The following is a 19,626-nucleotide window of genomic DNA, read 5'->3' on the forward strand; positions in this document are numbered from 1 at the left end:
TCATTGTATGAGTCATTTACGTTTTGGGTATCATTTGTGTTGGGTGGTATTAGGGAGTCTTTCTGTTAGCTGTTAGTTGTAACCGTTTTCGGTTAGTCTGGTTCTTCCAGCTACTGGTCTTTTGGTCTGTTCTGTTAGTATATATAATGCTGTAACAGTCTCTCCCAATTGTAATGAATTCTTCTCTTTGGAATATCATTCAATCTTTCATACAGATTCTTTCTTCTTCTTTAATCTCTTTCATCTGTTGTTTCATTAGTTCTTTGATTCTCTTTGTTCTTTGTTTCAATGGCTGAACGATTCAACAACTTCAACATGGTATCAGAGCACTTTCCACCTTTGGTGGCTAACATGGCGACAATCAACAACAACAGCACCAACAACTCGCAACAAGGGGGATCCAACAATGCTACCAGATCTCGAAACCGAGAAGCTGAAGATCCACCAGTTTACTTCAATCACGCCATTTCTGTAAAGCTAAATGATCATAATTACCTCTTGTGGAAACAACAGGTTCTTGCTGCCATACGAGGGAATAGGCTTCTGAAGTTCATCGAAGATGTCACTCCACCACCGCAGTTCCTCAATGACGCCGATCAAGCTCGCAGACACTATAATCCTGAGTTCTTGGATTGGGATGTCCAGGACCAGCTTCTGGTTTCTTGGCTTCTCTCTTCAATGACAGAAAGCCTACTTACAAGAATGGTAGGATGTAACTCAGCTAGGCAGATCTGGAGTGCCTTGGAGAAGCACTTCACTCTGCAAGTATCGTCCAAGATCCTTGAGTTTCAGACAAAACTTCAGAACATTCGAAAAGGATCCATGTCTCTCAATGAATATCTGCTAAAGATCAAACAGGGAGTTGATCTTTTGGCCTCCGTTGGACAAGTTCTCTCTGCACGAGATCATATAGCTGCCATATTCAAAGGATTACCCAGCGAATATGACACATTTATCATATCCTCGAATACCAGAATCGAAGGGTACTCCGTCGCTGAAATCGAAGCCCTTCTTCTTGCGTCTGAATCTCGCATAGAGAAGACAGATAAAGAGCCTGAGTTTTTTGCCAATTTAACTACTACAGATCAAGATCTTGCGTATCCCAGTCTTGAAGCCAATGCAGCCCAATTTGGCAGGAATTTCAGAGCTCCTGGTAACAATCGTGGTCAGTATTCTTCTCCTTCATTCCCTTACTTTACTAACAATTCTCATTTTGCTAGTCAGAGGAATGTTGGCAGAGGCAATACTGCCCCCTTTCGAGGCTATAATGGCTCCTTTCAAGGCCCTGGCTTTTCCAACAGAGGTGCACGTACAGCAGCTACACCAAATCGTGTACAATGCCAATTGTGCCACAAGATCGGCCACACAGTCCTGGACTGCTTCTATCGCTTTGATAAAAGCTTTACTGGTGTCTTTCCTCCAACTGACACCCATCCAGCTCAAGCTCAACTTGCACATCTTCCTCAAACATCTGATTCGAACTGGTATCCGGACTCTGGAGCCTCCAACCATTGCACACCAGATCCTAACAATTTGATGGTATCTACTGAATATGAAGGCACAGACAGGCTTTATGTTGGAGATGGCACAGGACTTCCAATCGAAAACATAGGTCATTCTCTTATCTCATCTTCTCAAATTAATAGACCACTTTTGCTTAAAAATCTCTTACATGTTCCTGATATTACCAAGAACCTTCTAAGTGTCTCTAAATTTGCTGAAGATAATGCTGTTTTCTTTGAATTTCACCCAAAATTCTGTTATGTCAAGGATCAGGTAACCAAGGATGTCCTCCTGACTGGGAACCACAAACATGGCCTATATATTTTTGATCCCCAGCAGCTGCAACTTGTCTCACCAACCAGTCAACAATGTCCTAAAGCACCTCTCATGTCTCCTCACACTGCCTCTGTTAATGTCACTAGTGCTTCATCTAGTATTCCCAGCAATAGTCCCTGTAACTCTAGTCTTTTAGATGTCTTTGATTTGTGGCATAACCGGTTAGGCCACCCCTCTAAGAAGATTGTTACCACTGTACTCAATACTTGTAACATCTCTCATAATAATAAAATGCATGATTCGGTTTGCCAAGCCTGTTGCCTTGGAAAAATCCATAAACTACCTTTTCCTCAAGCTTCTAACACTGTCTATTCTGCACCATTACAGTTAGTAGTATCTGATTTATGGGGCCCTGCCTTTACAAAGTCCCACAATGGCTACTTTTATTACATGCATTTCATAGACATCTACTCTAGGTTTACATGGATATACCTGCTGAAAAACAAGTCTGAAGCCTTAAAAACATTTCAAATATTCAAGGCTGAGGCAGAACTTCAATTAGGCACCAAAATCAAAACACTACAAACGGATTGGGGGGGTGAGTACAGGTCCTTTACATCCACCTTGCAACAAGCTGGCATTGTTCATAGAAATCCTTGCCCAACTACCCATGAACAAAATGGTCTGGCTGAAAGAAAGCACAGACACATAGTTGAGCATGGCCTTACCCTTCTTGCTCACTCTTCCATGCCTCTAAAATACTGGGATGAAGCTTTTAGGACAGCTGTCTATCTTCACAATAGGCTTCCCACCCCTGTTTTGAACAACAAATCTCCCATTGAAGTCCTTTTTCACCTCAAACCCGATTACAGCTCCTTAAGAACCTTTGGGTGTACATGTTTTCCTAATATTAGGCCTTACAATAAGCACAAGTTGCAATTTAGGTCTACTCCTTGTACCTTTCTAGGCTATAGCATTAATCATAAAGGGTATAAATGCCTAGATTCTTTAGGTAGACTTTACATCTCTAGGGATGTTATCTTTGATGAAACAACATTCCCCTTTGCTACTACTCAACCAGCTGTCACTACTCCTATTACAGTTCAGGATTTATTTCCCTCTGTCCTTATACCCAAAGTCACAACCTCACAGCCCACTAATACCAACATTACTCCACCTGTTCATGTTTCCTCTGTACCCACAGATGTGTCTCCTTATCCTAGTATTCCCACCAACTTTCCACACCTTGCTGTTGTCCCTAATGTTTCCCAGGTTCCATCTACTGTCCCTACTGATATTGTTACTAGTGTTTCCACTAATTCTGATTTGCAGGAGACAGTAACAGTGCCTCATATGCCATCTGTCCAACAGCAGCCATCTTCAACAACTTCAGTGTTGAATCATCACAAAATGCAGACTAGGTCCAAGTCTGGAATTTCTAAACCAAAAGCTTATCTTGCAACCACTATTCCTACATCTCTCAAACAAGCTTTGCTTGAAGCTGTCTGGGTTGAGGCAATGGATACAGAGGTTCTAGCATTGAAACGAAATGGTACCTACATACTAGTCCCTCTCCCACATGGAAGGACAGCCATAGGTTGCAAGTGGGTTTATAAAAAGAAGGAGAATGCTGATGGGTCTGTCAATAAGTACAAAGCTCGGTTGGTAGCAAAGGGCTTTCATCAACAACCAGGTTTTGACTATACTGAGACCTTCAGTCCAGTTGTAAAACCTGTCACCATTCGTGTTGTTCTCACTTTGGCTCTATCCAAAGGTTGGATGATCAAACAACTTGATGTGAATAACGCTTTCTTGAATGGTGATTTGCAAGAGGAGGTTTACATGGTCCAACCACCAGGCTATGAGGATCCACAAAATCCTCATCTTGTTTGCAAATTAAACAAAGCTATATACGGGTTGAAGCAGGCACCTAGAGCTTGGTTTGCCAAACTCCATTCTGCTTTACTCTCCCTGGGATTCATTTCATCCAAATCCGATCATAGCTTATTCATTCAGCACACATCCACCTCAGTTATCATCATCTTGGTCTATGTAGATGACATCATAATCACTGGCAGTGATTCTAATCTGATATCTGAGTTGGTTCAGGCTCTCAACACTAAGTTTTCTCTTAAGGATCTTGGCCCCTTATCATACTTTCTGGGCATCGAAGTTCTTCACAAAGATCACACTCTCCATCTCTCACAAAGCAAATACATCAAAGACCTCCTGCATCGTGCTCAGATGGATGGTGCCAAACCATTGCCCACCCCTATGACCACAGGATTAAAACTATCAGCATATGAAGGAGATCCTTTTGAAGACCCTCAACTCTATCGATCCATTGTAGGTGCCCTCCAATACTTGGTTATTACACGGCCAGAAATCTCATTCAGCGTTAATAAAGTTTGCCAATTCATGGCACAGCCTCTTTTACCCCACTGGAACGCTGTCAAAAGGATCCTTCGATACCTTGCCGGCACAATAGACTATGGTCTGCAACTTCGCAAATCTGCCTCTCTGGATGTTGTCGCGTTTTGCGATGCTGACTGGGCCACTGATGTTGATGACAGACGCAGCACTTCAGGTTTTTCCATTTATTTTGGCTCAAACTTAGTCGCATGGCAGTGCAAAAAGCAACAAACTGTGTCACGCTCAAGCACTGAAGCTGAGTACCGCAGTTTAGCTCAAGCAGTTTCTGAGATTTTATGGCTTCATTCTCTGTTTGCTGAACTGCATATCACTTTGCCATGTTCACCTCATGTTCCTGCAATTGACCAAGTTGCTGATGGTCTTACTAAGCCTGTCTCTAGTCCTCGTTTTGTGCAATTCAGGTCCAAACTTAACATTGTGCCTAGCTCACATTGTCAAGTTTGAGGGGGTGTATTAGGGAGTCTTTCTGTTAGCTGTTAGTTGTAACCGTTTTCGGTTAGTCTGGTTCTTCCAGCTACTGGTCTTTTGGTCTGTTCTGTTAGTATATATAATGCTGTAACAGTCTCTCCCAATTGTAATGAATTCTTCTCTTTGGAATATCATTCAATCTTTCATACAGATTCTTTCTTCTTCTTTAATCTCTTTCATCTGTTGTTTCATTAGTTCTTTGATTCTCTTTGTTCTTTGTTTCAATGGCTGAACGATTCAACAACTTCAACAGGTGGAATTTGTTTTTATTCGATTTCACTATGTTATATTTGTTAATGTATTTATTGTGATATATACAATGGAAAACGCTTGGAAAAAATGAAAAGACCAAAAGATATATACTTTAAAGTTAATAGAACATCATAATTATTATACTGACCTTAATATTTTATTGATGTAGAATGATATTTGACGTCTCAAACCTACATTTCCTTGATTGACATAATGACAGATGGTATACCATACTTACAAAATTTAAATTCAAATCTACATAATATTAAACAACAAATTTCTTAAAACATTTATGTATTGCGATTTGATTTTTTGAAGATCAAAACACACGAGCTTCTAAAAGAATCTCATATAGAGAACTGCCAGAAGATAAGAAGGAAGACATACGTAGGAAACAACGAGAGAGATATGCTAAACAAAAAGCATTGAAAAACTACCAAATTGATACGACTAATTCAAGTTATTTGAATCGTAACAATTTACCTTTATGTATTGATATTAAAAAATATCAACCAAGATTTTTATTACATGTCGTGTGATTTTTGTAATAAGAAACTTATGTTCTACAACGACAACGAAGAAACAGATTGTGAAAATCCAAAATGCGGAAAAAGATGTCTTCCTACACCACGGTAAGCACATTATAACTAAATTAATACTTGAACTTCTTGCATATTCATACTAACCGTTACATATTCTGTATAAATTATTAGTGCAAGGACATATGTACAACTCGACGATGGTACAGAGTTGCTAGATGCTGTGATGTTCGGTGATGTTGCAGAAAACATATTCTCATGTACTGCAGTTCAATTAAGATCATATTCGGACGAGGTAACTATAAAAAAATAAATATGTAAAATTTATGCATTTTCGTACATAGAAATACATTAAAACTTATAACTAATCATTTTTTTTTTCTTCAGAAACATAAGTTGTTTGTCCAAAAAACTACAAGGCAACTATCAGCCAAAAAATGGAGAATTCAGTTGTACGTAGATGCAAACCGAACAATGAGTTCAAAGTACAATCAGTTCACCATTCAAGCAGTTGAACCAATGGAAGATTAGGCAGAAGTTGCCATTTTTCTTTTACAGTAATTTTATTTTATTTAGTGTTAAGACTTTTCTTGGTGCCGAGCTTCTTTCACTTTCTATTGACTTGTTATCTACGGATTTACATGGAGTATTGTATGCAAGTATTTCATATACCCAATTTTCTAGAAGTAAATAATAAGTATCATTTTATTTTGATTTATATATACCTAATTATATTTTACCAACCAATTATAATAGCACAAATATTAATTTGCTAAAACAAATCATTCGTATAATCATACCTTCACATACAATCTAAATAAGAAGAAAAAAAAAAGTAAACTTTACCTAAAACTAACATTTACGTGCCTCGGCACGTAACTCCTACCTAGTATATATATATATATATATATATATATATATATATAAAAAACAATGCACGAATTCAAGCCCGAATATGAAAACAGGCTGGTTTGTTTAAGAAATATGGACCGACACGAGCAAAGCACAATACAAATCCGAGCACGGCACGAAAATACCGGGCCTACCCTTTAAAACTATTGGCACAGCACAACACGACATGACCCATATTTTTCTATGACACGACACGACCTATTTTTTAAAAAGCACGAATAAATATGGACTGGACCAGCACGACACACACGAACTTACAATACCAGTAGTGAGTATTTATTTTATTTTATTTTTGTAGAAGAAACACCTCAACTATCTTGAGAAAAAAAAAATACTCAAAGAAGGGACCAAAGACTAGATTCATTGAAACAAGGGATCATCCAAGATGAACTTCCCTATACAAAGGGATAATTCAGCCACCAAACAATGTTAACCAAATTGAATAAACTAAATTTGGCTAAAATGAGGGCTACAACAATAATATTCTTAAGATAATCTTTTTTTTTTTTTTAAAGAAGCGTTCATATATAAATCAAAATGTCAAACTAAACAGTCTCTACAAAGGACGTGATTTGGGAGCAAACTTCACTCAACAAAACTAGAAACATTATAGAGTAATACCCACTTAGCTAAATTATGAGCAGTAGTATTACACGATCTATCAATCTTAAGAAAACTACAAGCAATAAAAGATTTTCATAAAACAGAATAGTGGTAAGTGTTGTTTGCTATTTCCCATCGATTGATTTCTCCTCTTAGAGTCTTAACAACAACTTTGGAGTCACTCTTAATGATGATAAAAGACAAGTTCTTCTCAGCAGAAACCTTCAACGCCATAAGGTAGGCTTCAAATTCTCCTATAAGAGGATGAGCAAAGTGGATTTTTCGTGTCTCGATCCAAACAATATTACTATTGTGGTTCATGGCCATAGCACAAGCCATCATGCAATTGTTGCCCACCGCCACATCACAATTAAGCTTGAACCAATCTAGAGGTGGGGTTGACCAACCCAAGTTAACAACAACGGGAGGTTTAGACAAAAGGGTGTGAGGGTACTCTACATAGCATTGGAAAACTGAATTAATATAATGATGAGGGTTATGATAACAATTGTTATGTACCTTTTCGTTCTGGACAAGCCAAATGGTGTCCACTAAAATAGAGGCAAATAGGAATGCCTCTCTCATAACCACCCCTATATTCTCCAAGCTCCAAAGAAATTTAACCCAATCCCACATTGTGCCCCCATTATCATTAATAGGAATCAATCCCCAAGGTGAAGCTCTCCATAGGTGAGAAGCAAGGTTACAATGCTGAAACAAGTGTTCCATAATTTTGACATCATCACCACACAACAGGCAGGAAGAGATATCGATTTGAAATCGGTCTCCAACGATTTTTCTGACTTTTGATTTGAGACTTTGGAGAGGACGAAAATAGAGAGAGAAAGCAACCTTGGAGACTACCGCCATTGATTTTCAACAAGTTCTTTTCTTTTTCCTCCATCTTTATGTTTTTAATTAGTCTTATGCAATTATTTAGAATGAGAATGAGGACCTAAACTCCTAATTAGGGTTTTTAGTGGATATTGTTTGATACTTTTCTATGGTTTAATGCAATTGCTTGATTGCATTAATTGCTTATGTGAATCTATTTCATTTGTGATTAATGCTTATAATTGTTTTATTACCAATTATTTATTTTATGATTTCAATGCAAAATTTAAAAAATGGGATTTGATTATGCTATAGTAAAATAGACATAGATTTTAATATTGAACGAGAGTACTAATATGGTCTATGTAGTAATTAGAATTTCTTTGCTTAATGCAAACTATGTGTAATTTACCACAAAAGTATAGGACTTTGACACATGATTTATATTCTATATGTCCTAATAAGAATATAGATAATTAATAATCCGCTATCACATAAAATTAAAAATAATTAAATTGTATTTTGCCATAAGAAGTTGATGCAATTGAAATTAAACGCCCTAAATTTCTAATCATTGTTAGTTGCCTCTTTGTTTATTTATTTTCGTTTTAGTATTCAATTATAATCACCGATCTATTTTCGTTTGCCAGATAGAACTAGGAACTTAATTAATTAGTATTTAACTACAGTCTTTGTAAGATCGATCTCACTCTTGTGAGTTATTATTTGTAAACGGTACGTGCACTTGCGTATTGAATTTTCACAACATCTCCATTCCAATAGAGATGCTCTTACTAATCAATGTTTTTACATTTTTTTTTATTTCTTTTGTATTGTTTCATTCAGCATAAATAGCTACACAATTTTATTCAGTTCTCATGTAGAAAGATTCTATAATGCCATGATAGAATATTGGCTCTAATCATGTAAATTTTGAAGAGCATTGCAATCTTTATCATCCAATGAACTGTTTATATGATTTTACAAATACATCCTTAAACACAAGTGGCATGGCATCATGGTAATCTTCTTTTGTATCTTCACTGTTTTAACAAACTAGTATGGAAATTAAGCATAGATATGTTATTTACAGTTGCAGACCTGAAATCCAGAGGTATATTCCACCGCCTTGATCGAGCACCAGACCATTTCATGTTAACATTTTCAACCTCTAATCCATTTATGTGCTCCATCAACAACCCGGCTGAGCTGTGATGAACTAGTCCTTGGCATCCTGGTCTGTAGTCTACCAGTCCACCATCATATTTTGTCCATCTTTTATAAGTTACATTCATGTTTATGAATCTCAGATTACTTAGTTCTCCACCTTCTGAGCCTGATAAGAAGATACCATTTTCGGAAATCACAGTTATGTTGACAAAGTTTATGTTAGAGATTGAGCCCTCTTTTGAACTTGAGTCCCTTGGGCAAGTAGTCACATAAATAGGCTCTGCTCTTCCCCACCATGATGGATCATAGTACCTTGTGTTTATTTTAATGTTTGAGAAGGTTACATCACTTACATTTCCTGTCAAAGATGAATTAAACGACACTGAGGAAACAACATAACAAAATTTCAATTCAACCACAAAGTTCAGAAGACTGCAGGTTAAATTAGTCTGTAGATAAACAAAGATAAAAAGATATTATGCAATATAGTCAGATCATTAAGCATTATGAACCAATGCAACCTAATAACCAATATGTATCATTTGAACTAAACAGATTTTTTTGAACTCAAACTATTGATTCCCTAGAGATATTTAGCATTGGTTCTGTACAACCGAATTCGTCAGATAATAGCAACACAATGATAAATGTTTGCCTGCCCTATGGGAAGTATTGAAGTGCTTGTTCATCTAATCTGTCCCACAAACAAAAAACTATAAGAAAACTTAGGAGCAATATGCAAACACTACACAGCTTATAGAGTGAAGAAAACAATTGTCTTTTTTTTTTTTCTAAAAAAAGCATGGGGCACTAGTGGGATCACTCAAATGAGTACTCTTAATGTGAATGCATACTAGGAAGTACTAGTTAAGTGGTCATCACAGTGGTGATGTATTTGGATATGCATAAACTTTAACCTTAAAGAAATTATGTTCTTTCTGTTCAAAAAAGAAAATGCAGTCAAAACAGAAAGTTAGGCATATTTTACCCCCATCACGTATCTGCAATCCCAGTCCTCTGTGAGAATCAACAATAGTAATATTGTCAAACACTAGACCTTTAAAATCAAACCAACTAGCACTACCCAATTTGATAGCTGAAGATTTGGTTCTAATCCAACAGTCTGTTGCAGTTAAATTATAAAGAGGGCCAGTATATGTCTTGGGACAGATAGCATCATCTCCGGTATCGATATGACATCTTGTAATAATTGTGTTATTTGAATCCTCAATGTCAATACCATCATTATTTGGTGTATTAAAATCTCCATAGATTTGAACATCATGAATCGATATGTTTTCACATCGTACTATGTGTAGGCTGCGTTTATGCAATAAATTCATCAGGTTAAAAAAAAATGGCCACAATCAAATATCAAAAGATTACTTAATTAAACCACATATGAAAAACCAAGTACAACAATCAAGTCAATATCAGTAAAACAAATGTCAGTTTTAAATGTTGAATCATATACAGTCATCAATCATTGCTCATAAGATTCTTGTGTAAAATCATAAAGAATTATTTGAAGACATTATTAAGTTTCTGTTGCAGAGTAATACTAATACTAATAATAATGCTAGACACCATGAGTTCACCAAAACTGCACTCAAATAAATGTGGGCATAATTCTAAATCACATAATTATATCAAAGTTAGAAATATGATGGAAGTTGTATTATTTAAAAATCATTATTCACTTCAGAAAAAAAAAAATGATAAAAAGTTTGAATATGAAAGAGAACAGAAGGGCATTGTGTGAATAAAGTGATAGACAAGGATGGCCATCTGCATTGTCACTAATTTTGTTCTGTTGGGGGTGGAATCTTCATTTCAGCAAGTTGGCAATGTCAATTTGCCACTTCTAAAGAATTAGCTACACATAGAAAATCGAACCAGCTATTCCTTTTATGGACCCCATATGTTTTCAGGTGCTGTATATATCTCTCTGTGTGTGTGAATGAATGGATAAAGAATGAAAGGGTCTAAGTAAGTAATTCCCCAACCCTCAAACTTGTACACCAAGAAAAACAAAATGAAAGAAACCTGGCCTCCATACAAGTCTAGCAATCAATGCCTTAAAGGATAACTACGAAATTGGCCCTACAAGCACGTGACAAGCAATTTGAGCATAATGTTTAACAGCTAAATCCTTCATTTCTTTCTTTCTTTTCGAAAAAAAGAAATTAGGCTCGTCGTGTCGTGTCCTGTAATATTTTGAGACCAGAAAACTATAACAATTACTGTAAACTCGAACCTCGAACCTCAAACCTTAGAAAATATTTTAAGATAATAGTTCATGTGATTATGTAGACATCAAACAAGTTTAAGGTAGCTGTTTTTCCCATTGATGCACACTAATTAACATGCTGTTAAGGAACAAACAACTAAGATATTTTATATGATTCATATGGGGTCCTTGATGATGTGTGTTATATCATCTAATAGCTACATCTTAACTTGGGTATGTGAAAGGAAATAATATATTAACTAAAAATAAAAATAGATGTAACATCATAAACACATGTCATGTGGGGGCTTCACCTTTTTTTTTATTTTCTTTCTTATTAATTTCTGGACCAATAACACAAGCAACGATTATTGGACAATCCCAATTGGCCAATTGTCTTATAATATTGACAAGCATATAAGAGAATGATGATAATAATAATTTTATTTTTATTTTTGCAGTAATGAAATGATGATGATAATGAATCATCATGCTGCACATGAAAGTTGAAAGGCTATCAGTTTTAGTTAGAGCCCTAAAATCGTAATTTTTAAATTGTGAAGGTCCCAGGAGGTTAGGACCACTAAAAGCTTAAATAACAGAAAAAAAAAACAGAGAAGGCAGATTGGGAAGTTTGAAGTTTTTACCTAAACAATCCCTAGCCTTTACAATGTTTCAATGGAATACTGTATATTCCCTGTATTTACAAATAAATCCCTATAGTGTATTTAATCTTAAAATAACCATATAAGTTACTATTATAACAGTTTTGCTTTGCCAAACAAAAACTCATGATTTATTTACGGACATTTAACACCCGTAATTTTTCACTGTTTAATAATTTAGGTGCCGTTTGGTAACACTTTTGTTTTTTAATTTTTTAATCACAAAATGAAAGTAAAATTTTTGCTTTTAAAAAAATTATTTTTAAAACAAAAATGCGTTCTGTAACTACTTTTGTTTTTCAATTTTAAAAACAGAAAATAAAAGTGTGTTCTGTAAAGTTCATTCTCATTTTTATTTTTGATTTTATTCAAGTCGGGTCAAGATCTGGGGTTGGATTCGGGTTCGGGTCAGAAGCCGGGTTCAGCTCCAAGGCCGTGAGGAGGGAATTTGGGTCCGGGTCTGGTTGTAATCCAAAGGATTGATTAAGAAAAAAAAAACTGTTTAAAAAAATTTTGGAAGTGATTTTTTTTTGTTTTTAAAATTTTGATTTCTAATTATAAAATTGAAAAGTAAAAACAGTTTTATACAACATGTTTTTGAAAAATATTTTCACTTTTTCACTTTTAAAAACAGAAAATTAATTAAAAAAGTGTTACCAAACGCCACCTTAGTACTAAAAATTCTCTTAAGAGCAAATCCTAATTTTTGTAATAAATTATGTTGTAGATGGAAAACTCTCATTTCCATCATTTGTTTTGTTAGAGCGTAATTTTCGTTAAAAAAAAAATAATAACAATCTCCAACACAATACATAAAAAATAATAATAACAATCTTTAACACAAATAAATTAAAAAAAAAAAAAATAAATAAGTCATAACACCACCCAATTAAATTATTTATTTATTTATTTGGAAGAATCTCAGTTGAATTAAGTTCTATTTTGATTAAAATTTAATTTTTGTTTTGAAAAATAATTTAGTTTAAATTATTATTTAACAGAACGAAAAATCCTATAAACAAAACTTATCCTCAAGTAATAAGTGATGAAATTCTTTTATGTTTTAATTTTTATATATTTAATTTTTGGTGTTTTTATGGCAATACTCTTTCTATTTCATTTTGTTTGTAAATTTGAGGCTTCTATTAAATCTTCTAATTGTATTGCCATTGTGTATAAATTACATATTTTTGGTAGATTCGAAAATTTAGTGTCACGTATACACAGTAACAATTTCAGTTAACATTTAATAGTAAAATGTAATAAACACCTCAAAAATAAAAAAAAAAATAATAAAAAAAAAAGGATTAATTATCTACAGCTAAAAAAACATAACTAATAAAATAGAAATATAATCGATATGAAAAAAAAGATAAAAAAAATAGGAATATTAATAAGTAATAGTATACTTACCACCAGTAAGCAGGCTTGGTTAGGAAAACATTGGAAACGACAACGTTTTTGCAACCAATGAATCCAACCAACCTGGGCCTACACTCGTCACCGGAGCAAGCTCCAGTCCGATTCCAACTCACCATCACATTCTTCTTCTCATCAAACCTCTCCACAAACCCCCAGCTCTGTCCGTCGATCGCTCCGCCGCCGGTGATTCCCACATCGGTGGCGTTCTCCGCCAGCACAACGTACCACTCCGATTGCTCCCTAGGGTAATCCTCCATCCTCATGCCTCCCAGTATCGTCGCGCCCACTCCCACTTCCAATACCACGCCGGATTTGAGTCGGACTGTGGCTGTCAGATAAGTTCCCGGAGGAAACACCACGCGGCATCTTTCAATGCCGGAACACGCGTCTATGGCGGATTGGATCGCGGTGGTGTCGTATCGAAGGCCGTCGCCAGTGGCGCCGAAGTCGGTGACGGATATTGTTTGTGGTGATTTGTGGCGAGTGGATTGGATCGGGACTAGTAGGAAGAGGAGAATGATTATAATTTCTGGATAAGGATTGGTCATCGTTTGAAGGTGAATCTTCTTCTTCTTCTTCTTTGTTTTCGTACTGTTTCCAAAAAAATAGAGAGAAGACGATAAATTTTGATAAATTTATAAATTCCTTTTTTAATTTATTTTACTATTATTAAAATAAAACTAAAAATTGTTTCAATTCTTTTGATTAGTCTAAAACTTATCTGAAATTTGAGTTAAGCTATTATTATATTAAGACTATTAACTGTTTCAGTTGAGTTAACAACTTATGTTGTAATGCCAAATTTAAAATATAAGGTATGATTCACAAATTATAACATTAAAAAATGTGGTTAATTTAAACAGAAGTAAAAATTGATTGATTACATACATTTCTTATATGTAGTTACTTGAATTTTGGAATAAGAAATTGAGTTGGCTAAATCTTGTAGAGAGGAAAAAAAAAACAAATGATGATTTCCCAAAAGATTGAATTTTTCTATAGTGAAAGGATTTGAGATTGATAATTTGATGATAACAATAAATAAACAATGCTTCTTTCAATGATCTCAACACAACAGGAGTTTGGAGAAAATAAAAACTTCAATAATAGTTGGTTCAATGATTTTACAATAGTAATCAATCAATCATCTCACAAAATAAGTATCTAGATTGAATGATCCTAAAGATAGTTAGTAAGTATATATACTTATATAGTAGTAGTAGTAGTAATAATAATAATAATATAAGAATTGGCATATACCAAATTTCTTTTCCCTCTAAGTGAAGGAACTTAGCTGACTCTAACAAATAGAGCTAGCTCATGGCAAACATGAAATTTTTGAGGCATACTCTCATTTCTACCTCATGCTAAATGCTAATGCTATATCTGATATATACACTATTAGCTGCTAATGGAAGAACTCTCTACTATGCCCTTTCACAGCTCCATCTTCAATTGGCTCGAGTGCAGCGACGCTGTCAACAAACAAGATACAAATTTGTGTTAATTTCATTGCTTTCTTATAAGAAATGGAAAACTGCACATCTATATACTTTAAAGCAAAAGTATGAACTGGTTTGTAAATTGGAAGAGGTGTGCACCATGCCAAATTGCCATGCTTACTAGAGTTTAGGATGTTGATTTAGAGAGTAAATTAACCTGAATTCGCTGAAGAGTCATAAGTCAAAAGCGAGTTCTCTGGCGTGACGAAAGTATGACTATCTTCCTGTCTCCCCCAAAGTGGTTGCTGAAGACCAATGGCATCCAAGTGCCATTGCTGTTGATATTGTTGTCTGTTTCCATTGAGAGGGAACTCAGGCCACATCAGAGGTGAACCCATATTGGGCAAACTACCTTCCATTACAGATCCATTCTGCAAGTTTTAGAGAACAACTTTAAGCAATTGAGAGAACAAAACTTTGACATTTGTGACAGCCCATTCATATCCCAACAGGGGAAACATAACTATGCCACAAGTATGTATGGAAGAATCAAATTGACAAAGGAGTTGGGACTTAGGGTAATGAGCAAAGATACCATAGTGTTGCCAAATATATTTTGCTTTGAATCCAATCCTTTTGTTTTCCCTAAATAAGAAAGCCAAACATTCTAGTTTGTACACAAGTGAAAGATCTCATCTAAGGAACTTACAACTACAGAGGTCCTAATGGAGTTGTACTACCATCTCATATTAAGAGTGACATGCTATCATATGCACTGTGATCGCAGATAAGACTATATTTGAGAAATATTAGAATCCAAAAGTTTTGATTTTATTTGAGAAATATAAAATTGTAATGGTAATCTTCCTTGACTGTTAGATGTACAAGTATATGTGATAAGCGTTTCATTTTGACCACATGCATAACCACAAAAGATCTACAGTTCCGAATTTTACTGCATGTATGAGAATGATGAAGTAAAGCACAATATGAAAACTTACAGCAGTAGCTAGTATATTGTCAAGGTTGAAATCAATTCTCGGGTTAACCGCCGCGAGTCTCATTGATAAGAACTGAAATGGGAAATATAGAAAATCAAAGATTAAGAACAAGGAAACAAAAGATAAATAGAATATAACTATTGAGCGTGTGAATAGAGACCCGTTGAAATTGGAGGATTTTCGAATGGAATGACAGCCTTTTACTCAAACGAGATGCATCATCTAGTTGTTAATATTCAAGGATGATAAATTTCAATTTCTAATAATATATATTTCTTTGAAGTGTGAGTGAAAGACCATCGATCAAAACACTCTGAGAATAAGAATTAAGCAAGTTTTACCTCCACTTGACGTTGTAGGGACTGTACATGGTTGATGATTTCATCCAGAACTAATGCTGTTCCCGAAATCTGCAAAACGAAAATCAACTTAAACATTAAAACCCGCAAAGTAATGAATTTAAACAAGTTTTTGCATAAATATGGACATACAACACTCAAAACACCTAACTAGAGAGTTGCTTGCTTAACTCTTCAATCCACCAGATGGATCATTAAGTAGTTAGTACGAGCTTCTCCTCCCTATGATAAAAATATGTCAGGTCCTTAGCTCTTAAACAAAGGAATGAACATTTTGCTATTTTGGCTTATTTTAGTTTCAGGTTAACAACAACATAGTAAAGGAATAATCAGTACTTGGAAAAATAATCTTCCAATAAAATTTCATTGGTAAGATTTATTTAGAACACTAGGTGAATCAAAAGTCCTTCAGCTTTAGTTACTTGGAATTTTGAATGTGAAGAACTTCATCCTCCTAATTCCAACCCCATTTACTACACTGAATACTTAGATACGTGATATTTGTGAATTGAATATGTTGATGACTGGTGTTAATACAATTATTGGAAATTTTAATGGATATGATCATGGTGGGGCACAAACATAGCCAGAAGTGAATGTACGGAAGGACTAGATCCAGACTCCAGTTCAAACAATGAAACCATAGTAGTAAATTGGTGCCCCCCCAAGTGTTGACCTTTAACACCCAAAGAAAATCCCAGAAAGTACATTATATTAAACCGTACGGTCCCAGCTTGCTGTCATCAACCAGCACAGCTCAATAGACCAACAGAATGCAAATTACTGTGTAAAGACAGTCAAATTGCAAATAAGTGCTGAGAGAGAGGGAGAGAGAGAGAGCAATTAATACTAATACATTTAAAACCATTCAAAAACTTCACCCCTACACTTCTGAAACTTCATAAAAAATCATTATTGGTGGTCCCAAAAACAAAATATTTATTGGCTGATTCTGTTTAATAGCATCTTGTCCTGGTCAATTTGGGGGTCATCTCATTTAGTATACCAAAGACCAAAAGTTACACACTCCTTCCCATTTATAAGCTAAGGTAAAGCTACACATATAAGTAGCTTATATTAGGAAAAAATAAAATAAAATAAATTGGCTAAACAAGACTATCACGTCAGGTCCCCACACCAAGTTAGGTCATGGCGTTTGGTTGGCATTTGTTAAAAGAGGTTTTCTTTCTCCATCCTTGTCCGTCATCCAACCAAGGATGGATACCAGACTTATAAATAATAGTAATGCATCCCCATCAAACATGTTTGGTCTCATCTCATAGCCCATTATATCTGTCTCCCCAAGGGTAAAATAGTCATTTCCAAACCCAAAGTACAAGTTTTAGCCCAAGTCTTTTTCTTTCCTCCAATTTTCTGTTTTTGTTATTATAGGTAATCACTATCTCTAAAACCGATATTTATGTCACAAATGAAGAAGAACAACCAAACATTAAAAAGAAAATAATAAATATTAAATAGGAGTATCAATAATTTTGAAAATGACAATTCTAACCTCAAAAGGGACATTTCACCGAACCCCAACCCCCAATGTTTCCCCAAGAAAAATCCCAGAAAATGAAAAGAGATCAAGTGCAGTAAAAAAAACTAATACTGCTACACTGGGAGCCACTCATCAAGCACTTCTCTTGGTACAAAAGCAAGCAAGCACTAATTATCATAAAAGAAAAAGAAAAGAAAAATAAGGACCCAAGAGAATAATAATCCTATTTTATTTTTATTTTTATTTTTTTAAAAAAATAAAATAAAAGGCAAGAGGCACTTTTGAGAAAAAGGTACTAATGACAAAACCGTTATTAAAAGACACACATAATCTTAAAACACATAATTAGCCTTTTCCAAATCATATTGAGAGAGATGTTTATGAATATAATACATCAACCAAATCACAATCAACTTTATATTATATATATAATTATAAGAATTAAGAATTTGACTAATCAAAAAAATAACAAAAAACCAACCTTGCTGCAACCAGGAACGAGCTCCTGTAGTAACTTCATCCGAGCATTAATCTTTTCCCTCCTAGCCTGCAATGATTAGAAAGAAAAATACCATAAAAATGAAATCTTTAATCACTCATTAATCATAATTAGCCACTAATTAAAATGGGTTTAAGTTTAATTAAGAGATTACTCGCTCTGCTAAGCTATGGCTATCAGTAGCTTGACCACGACGAGCTCGAACATGAACGTAAGGAAGCTTCTCGGCGTCTTCTCTGATTTCATTCTTGCTTTTCTTCGAAGAAACCTTTGCCTGAATTTTCAGATAGCGAAAGAGAGAAAAAAAAAGAGAAAGATGGCTTCAATTGACTTTCATGGACCAATAATTTTGCCTCACAAAAAGAGGAACCCTAGAATAGAAAACCCTAATTTTTGTCTAACCTTCTTTTCTCGCTCCTTCCTCTTCATTAAGGGCTTCTGACTCTTCTCCTCCACCATTGGATCCGAAACCAACGGCTGCGATGAGTTCGGGTTCGAATCGGTCTCCGTAGGCTCGTTCTTTACCTTATCCAAATTAGCGCTCGAGTTCGACGGAACCGAACTCGTCGTCTCCGGCGAGTGTTGGCCGCCGGCGAACACTGAGAACTTGGAGGCGCGTTCAATCAACGCGGGGTCAGAAAGAAATGTCAGATTGGAACCGAACGGTAGTTGTTGAGGGAAGGGTTTGTTGTGGAGCGGATCGCCGGCAATTTTATTTCCATTGGATTCCGGCACATGGTGAAGAAGCTCCATGGCTTGATTCGCCGGTAGTTCCAAAAGCGCAGTGAAGGAGCTCGCGTTATCCGGCGTTACGGTGATCAGTGTCTGTATTTCTTCCCCGAATTGGACCGAATCAAACCCGGATTCACCATTTTGGAGCCCGACTCCGATTGACCCGGATTCGGTTAAAGTCAAGGCAGATAAATTCTCCATAAATGTCTCACCCAATTGAAAATTCAGCTGAACTCAATCGAATTCAGCTTCAAAAGGTCTTCTTTCTCTCAAGCAAATTTCACTCCAAAACAGCCGTAGCTCGTGTAATTGAACAAATATAGATAGATATAAATGTGTATATATGTTGTATATGCAGAAGAAATGTATATATGGAATGAAGAATAGCGGTGGTTAAAAATGGCGGTGGGAAGTGTTCGTATATGGGTTTTGATCAGAGAGAGAGAATTACTTCTCGGCCATTTGAAGTCTATCGAAAGCAACGTTGCTTTGAGTGGCCACTGCCATGTTTAATTATACCACTTTTTCCTCTACTTTGTATTGTATGTATATCTACAGTTAGTTGAGTCCTTTTTAAAAAATAAAAAATAATCATAGAAAAATGGAAATAATTTTTTATTGCAAATAAAATAATTTCTTTTGATATGACACAATTGATTATAGCTATAACTAAAGTTGTACATTTGGGTTGTGTTTTTTTTATATTTGAGGGAGATTTTTACAAAAGAAAAAATTAAAGGCACAAAACTCTACAAAGTCATAATTCAAGTGAAAGAAATGTTATT

The 19,626-nt window shown here is 35.3% G+C and overlaps 3 protein-coding genes across 5 annotated transcripts; 1 reads left to right on the forward strand and 2 right to left on the reverse strand.

Moving 5' to 3' along the window:
* Positions 1-5,433: 5,433 nt before the first annotated feature.
* LOC115707576 (uncharacterized) lies at positions 5,434-6,182 on the forward strand. The gene is made up of 3 exons (XM_030635590.2): positions 5,434-5,564; positions 5,646-5,766; positions 5,859-6,182. Exons 1-3 carry the CDS (start codon positions 5,461-5,463, stop codon positions 6,000-6,002), a joined length of 369 nt encoding a protein of 122 aa, XP_030491450.2. The 5' UTR covers positions 5,434-5,460; the 3' UTR covers positions 6,003-6,182.
* Positions 6,183-8,747: 2,565 nt separating this feature from the next.
* Positions 8,748-14,282, reverse strand: LOC115711587 (uncharacterized). The gene is made up of 3 exons (XM_030639951.2): positions 13,299-14,282; positions 9,979-10,310; positions 8,748-9,348 (listed from the first exon to the last, which is right to left on the reverse strand). The coding sequence occupies exons 1-3, from the start codon at positions 13,853-13,855 to the stop codon at positions 8,861-8,863; spliced, it is 1,377 nt and encodes a 458-aa protein (XP_030495811.2). The 5' UTR covers positions 13,856-14,282; the 3' UTR covers positions 8,748-8,860.
* A 106-nt stretch (positions 14,283-14,388) lies between these two features.
* On the reverse strand, positions 14,389-19,457 carry LOC115711588 (transcription factor bHLH48). Of its 3 annotated transcripts, XM_030639952.2 has the most exons (7): positions 18,512-19,457; positions 18,264-18,383; positions 18,092-18,157; positions 16,092-16,160; positions 15,751-15,822; positions 14,967-15,180; positions 14,389-14,782 (listed from the first exon to the last, which is right to left on the reverse strand). In XM_030639952.2, exons 1-7 carry the CDS (start codon positions 19,040-19,042, stop codon positions 14,745-14,747), a joined length of 1,110 nt encoding a protein of 369 aa, XP_030495812.1. In that variant the 5' UTR covers positions 19,043-19,457; the 3' UTR covers positions 14,389-14,744. The 3 variants fall into 3 exon arrangements, 2 of the variants coding, with proteins under 2 accessions (XP_030495812.1, XP_060967603.1); XR_009686743.1 differs by lacking the exons at positions 14,389-14,782; positions 14,967-15,180 and adding an exon at positions 16,261-16,331 and having other exon boundaries at positions 18,512-19,412; XM_061111620.1 differs by lacking the exons at positions 14,389-14,782; positions 14,967-15,180; positions 15,751-15,822 and adding an exon at positions 16,281-16,331 and having other exon boundaries at positions 16,115-16,160; positions 18,512-19,411.
* Between the last annotated feature and the right edge of the window lie 169 nt (positions 19,458-19,626).

The sequence above is a fragment of the Cannabis sativa genome, chromosome 3 (genome assembly GCF_029168945.1).
Source record: "Cannabis sativa cultivar Pink pepper isolate KNU-18-1 chromosome 3, ASM2916894v1, whole genome shotgun sequence".
Classification (NCBI taxonomy): domain Eukaryota; kingdom Viridiplantae; phylum Streptophyta; class Magnoliopsida; order Rosales; family Cannabaceae; genus Cannabis; species Cannabis sativa.

Coding starts and splice junctions, on each gene's coding strand:
- LOC115707576 (XM_030635590.2), top strand. CDS start 5,461: ATGTCGTGTGATTTTTGTAATAAGAAACTTATGTTCTACAACGACAAC. Junction 5,565..5,645: donor AGATGTCTTCCTACACCACG/GTAAGCACATTA, acceptor ATAAATTATTAG/TGCAAGGACATATGTACAAC. Junction 5,767..5,858: donor TAAGATCATATTCGGACGAG/GTAACTATAAAA, acceptor TTTTTTCTTCAG/AAACATAAGTTGTTTGTCCA.
- LOC115711587 (XM_030639951.2), bottom strand. CDS start 13,855: ATGACCAATCCTTATCCAGAAATTATAATCATTCTCCTCTTCCTACTA. Junction 10,311..13,298: donor ACCAAGCCTGCTTACTGGTG/GTAAGTATACTA, acceptor GCATAAACGCAG/CCTACACATAGTACGATGTG. Junction 9,349..9,978: donor ATTGCAGATACGTGATGGGG/GTAAAATATGCC, acceptor CATCTTTGACAG/GAAATGTAAGTGATGTAACC.
- LOC115711588 (XM_030639952.2), bottom strand. CDS start 19,042: ATGGAGAATTTATCTGCCTTGACTTTAACCGAATCCGGGTCAATCGGA. Junction 16,161..18,091: donor TCGTTCCTGGTTGCAGCAAG/GTTGGTTTTTTG, acceptor TTCGTTTTGCAG/ATTTCGGGAACAGCATTAGT. Junction 14,783..14,966: donor TGACTCTTCAGCGAATTCAG/GTTAATTTACTC, acceptor GTTTGTTGACAG/CGTCGCTGCACTCGAGCCAA.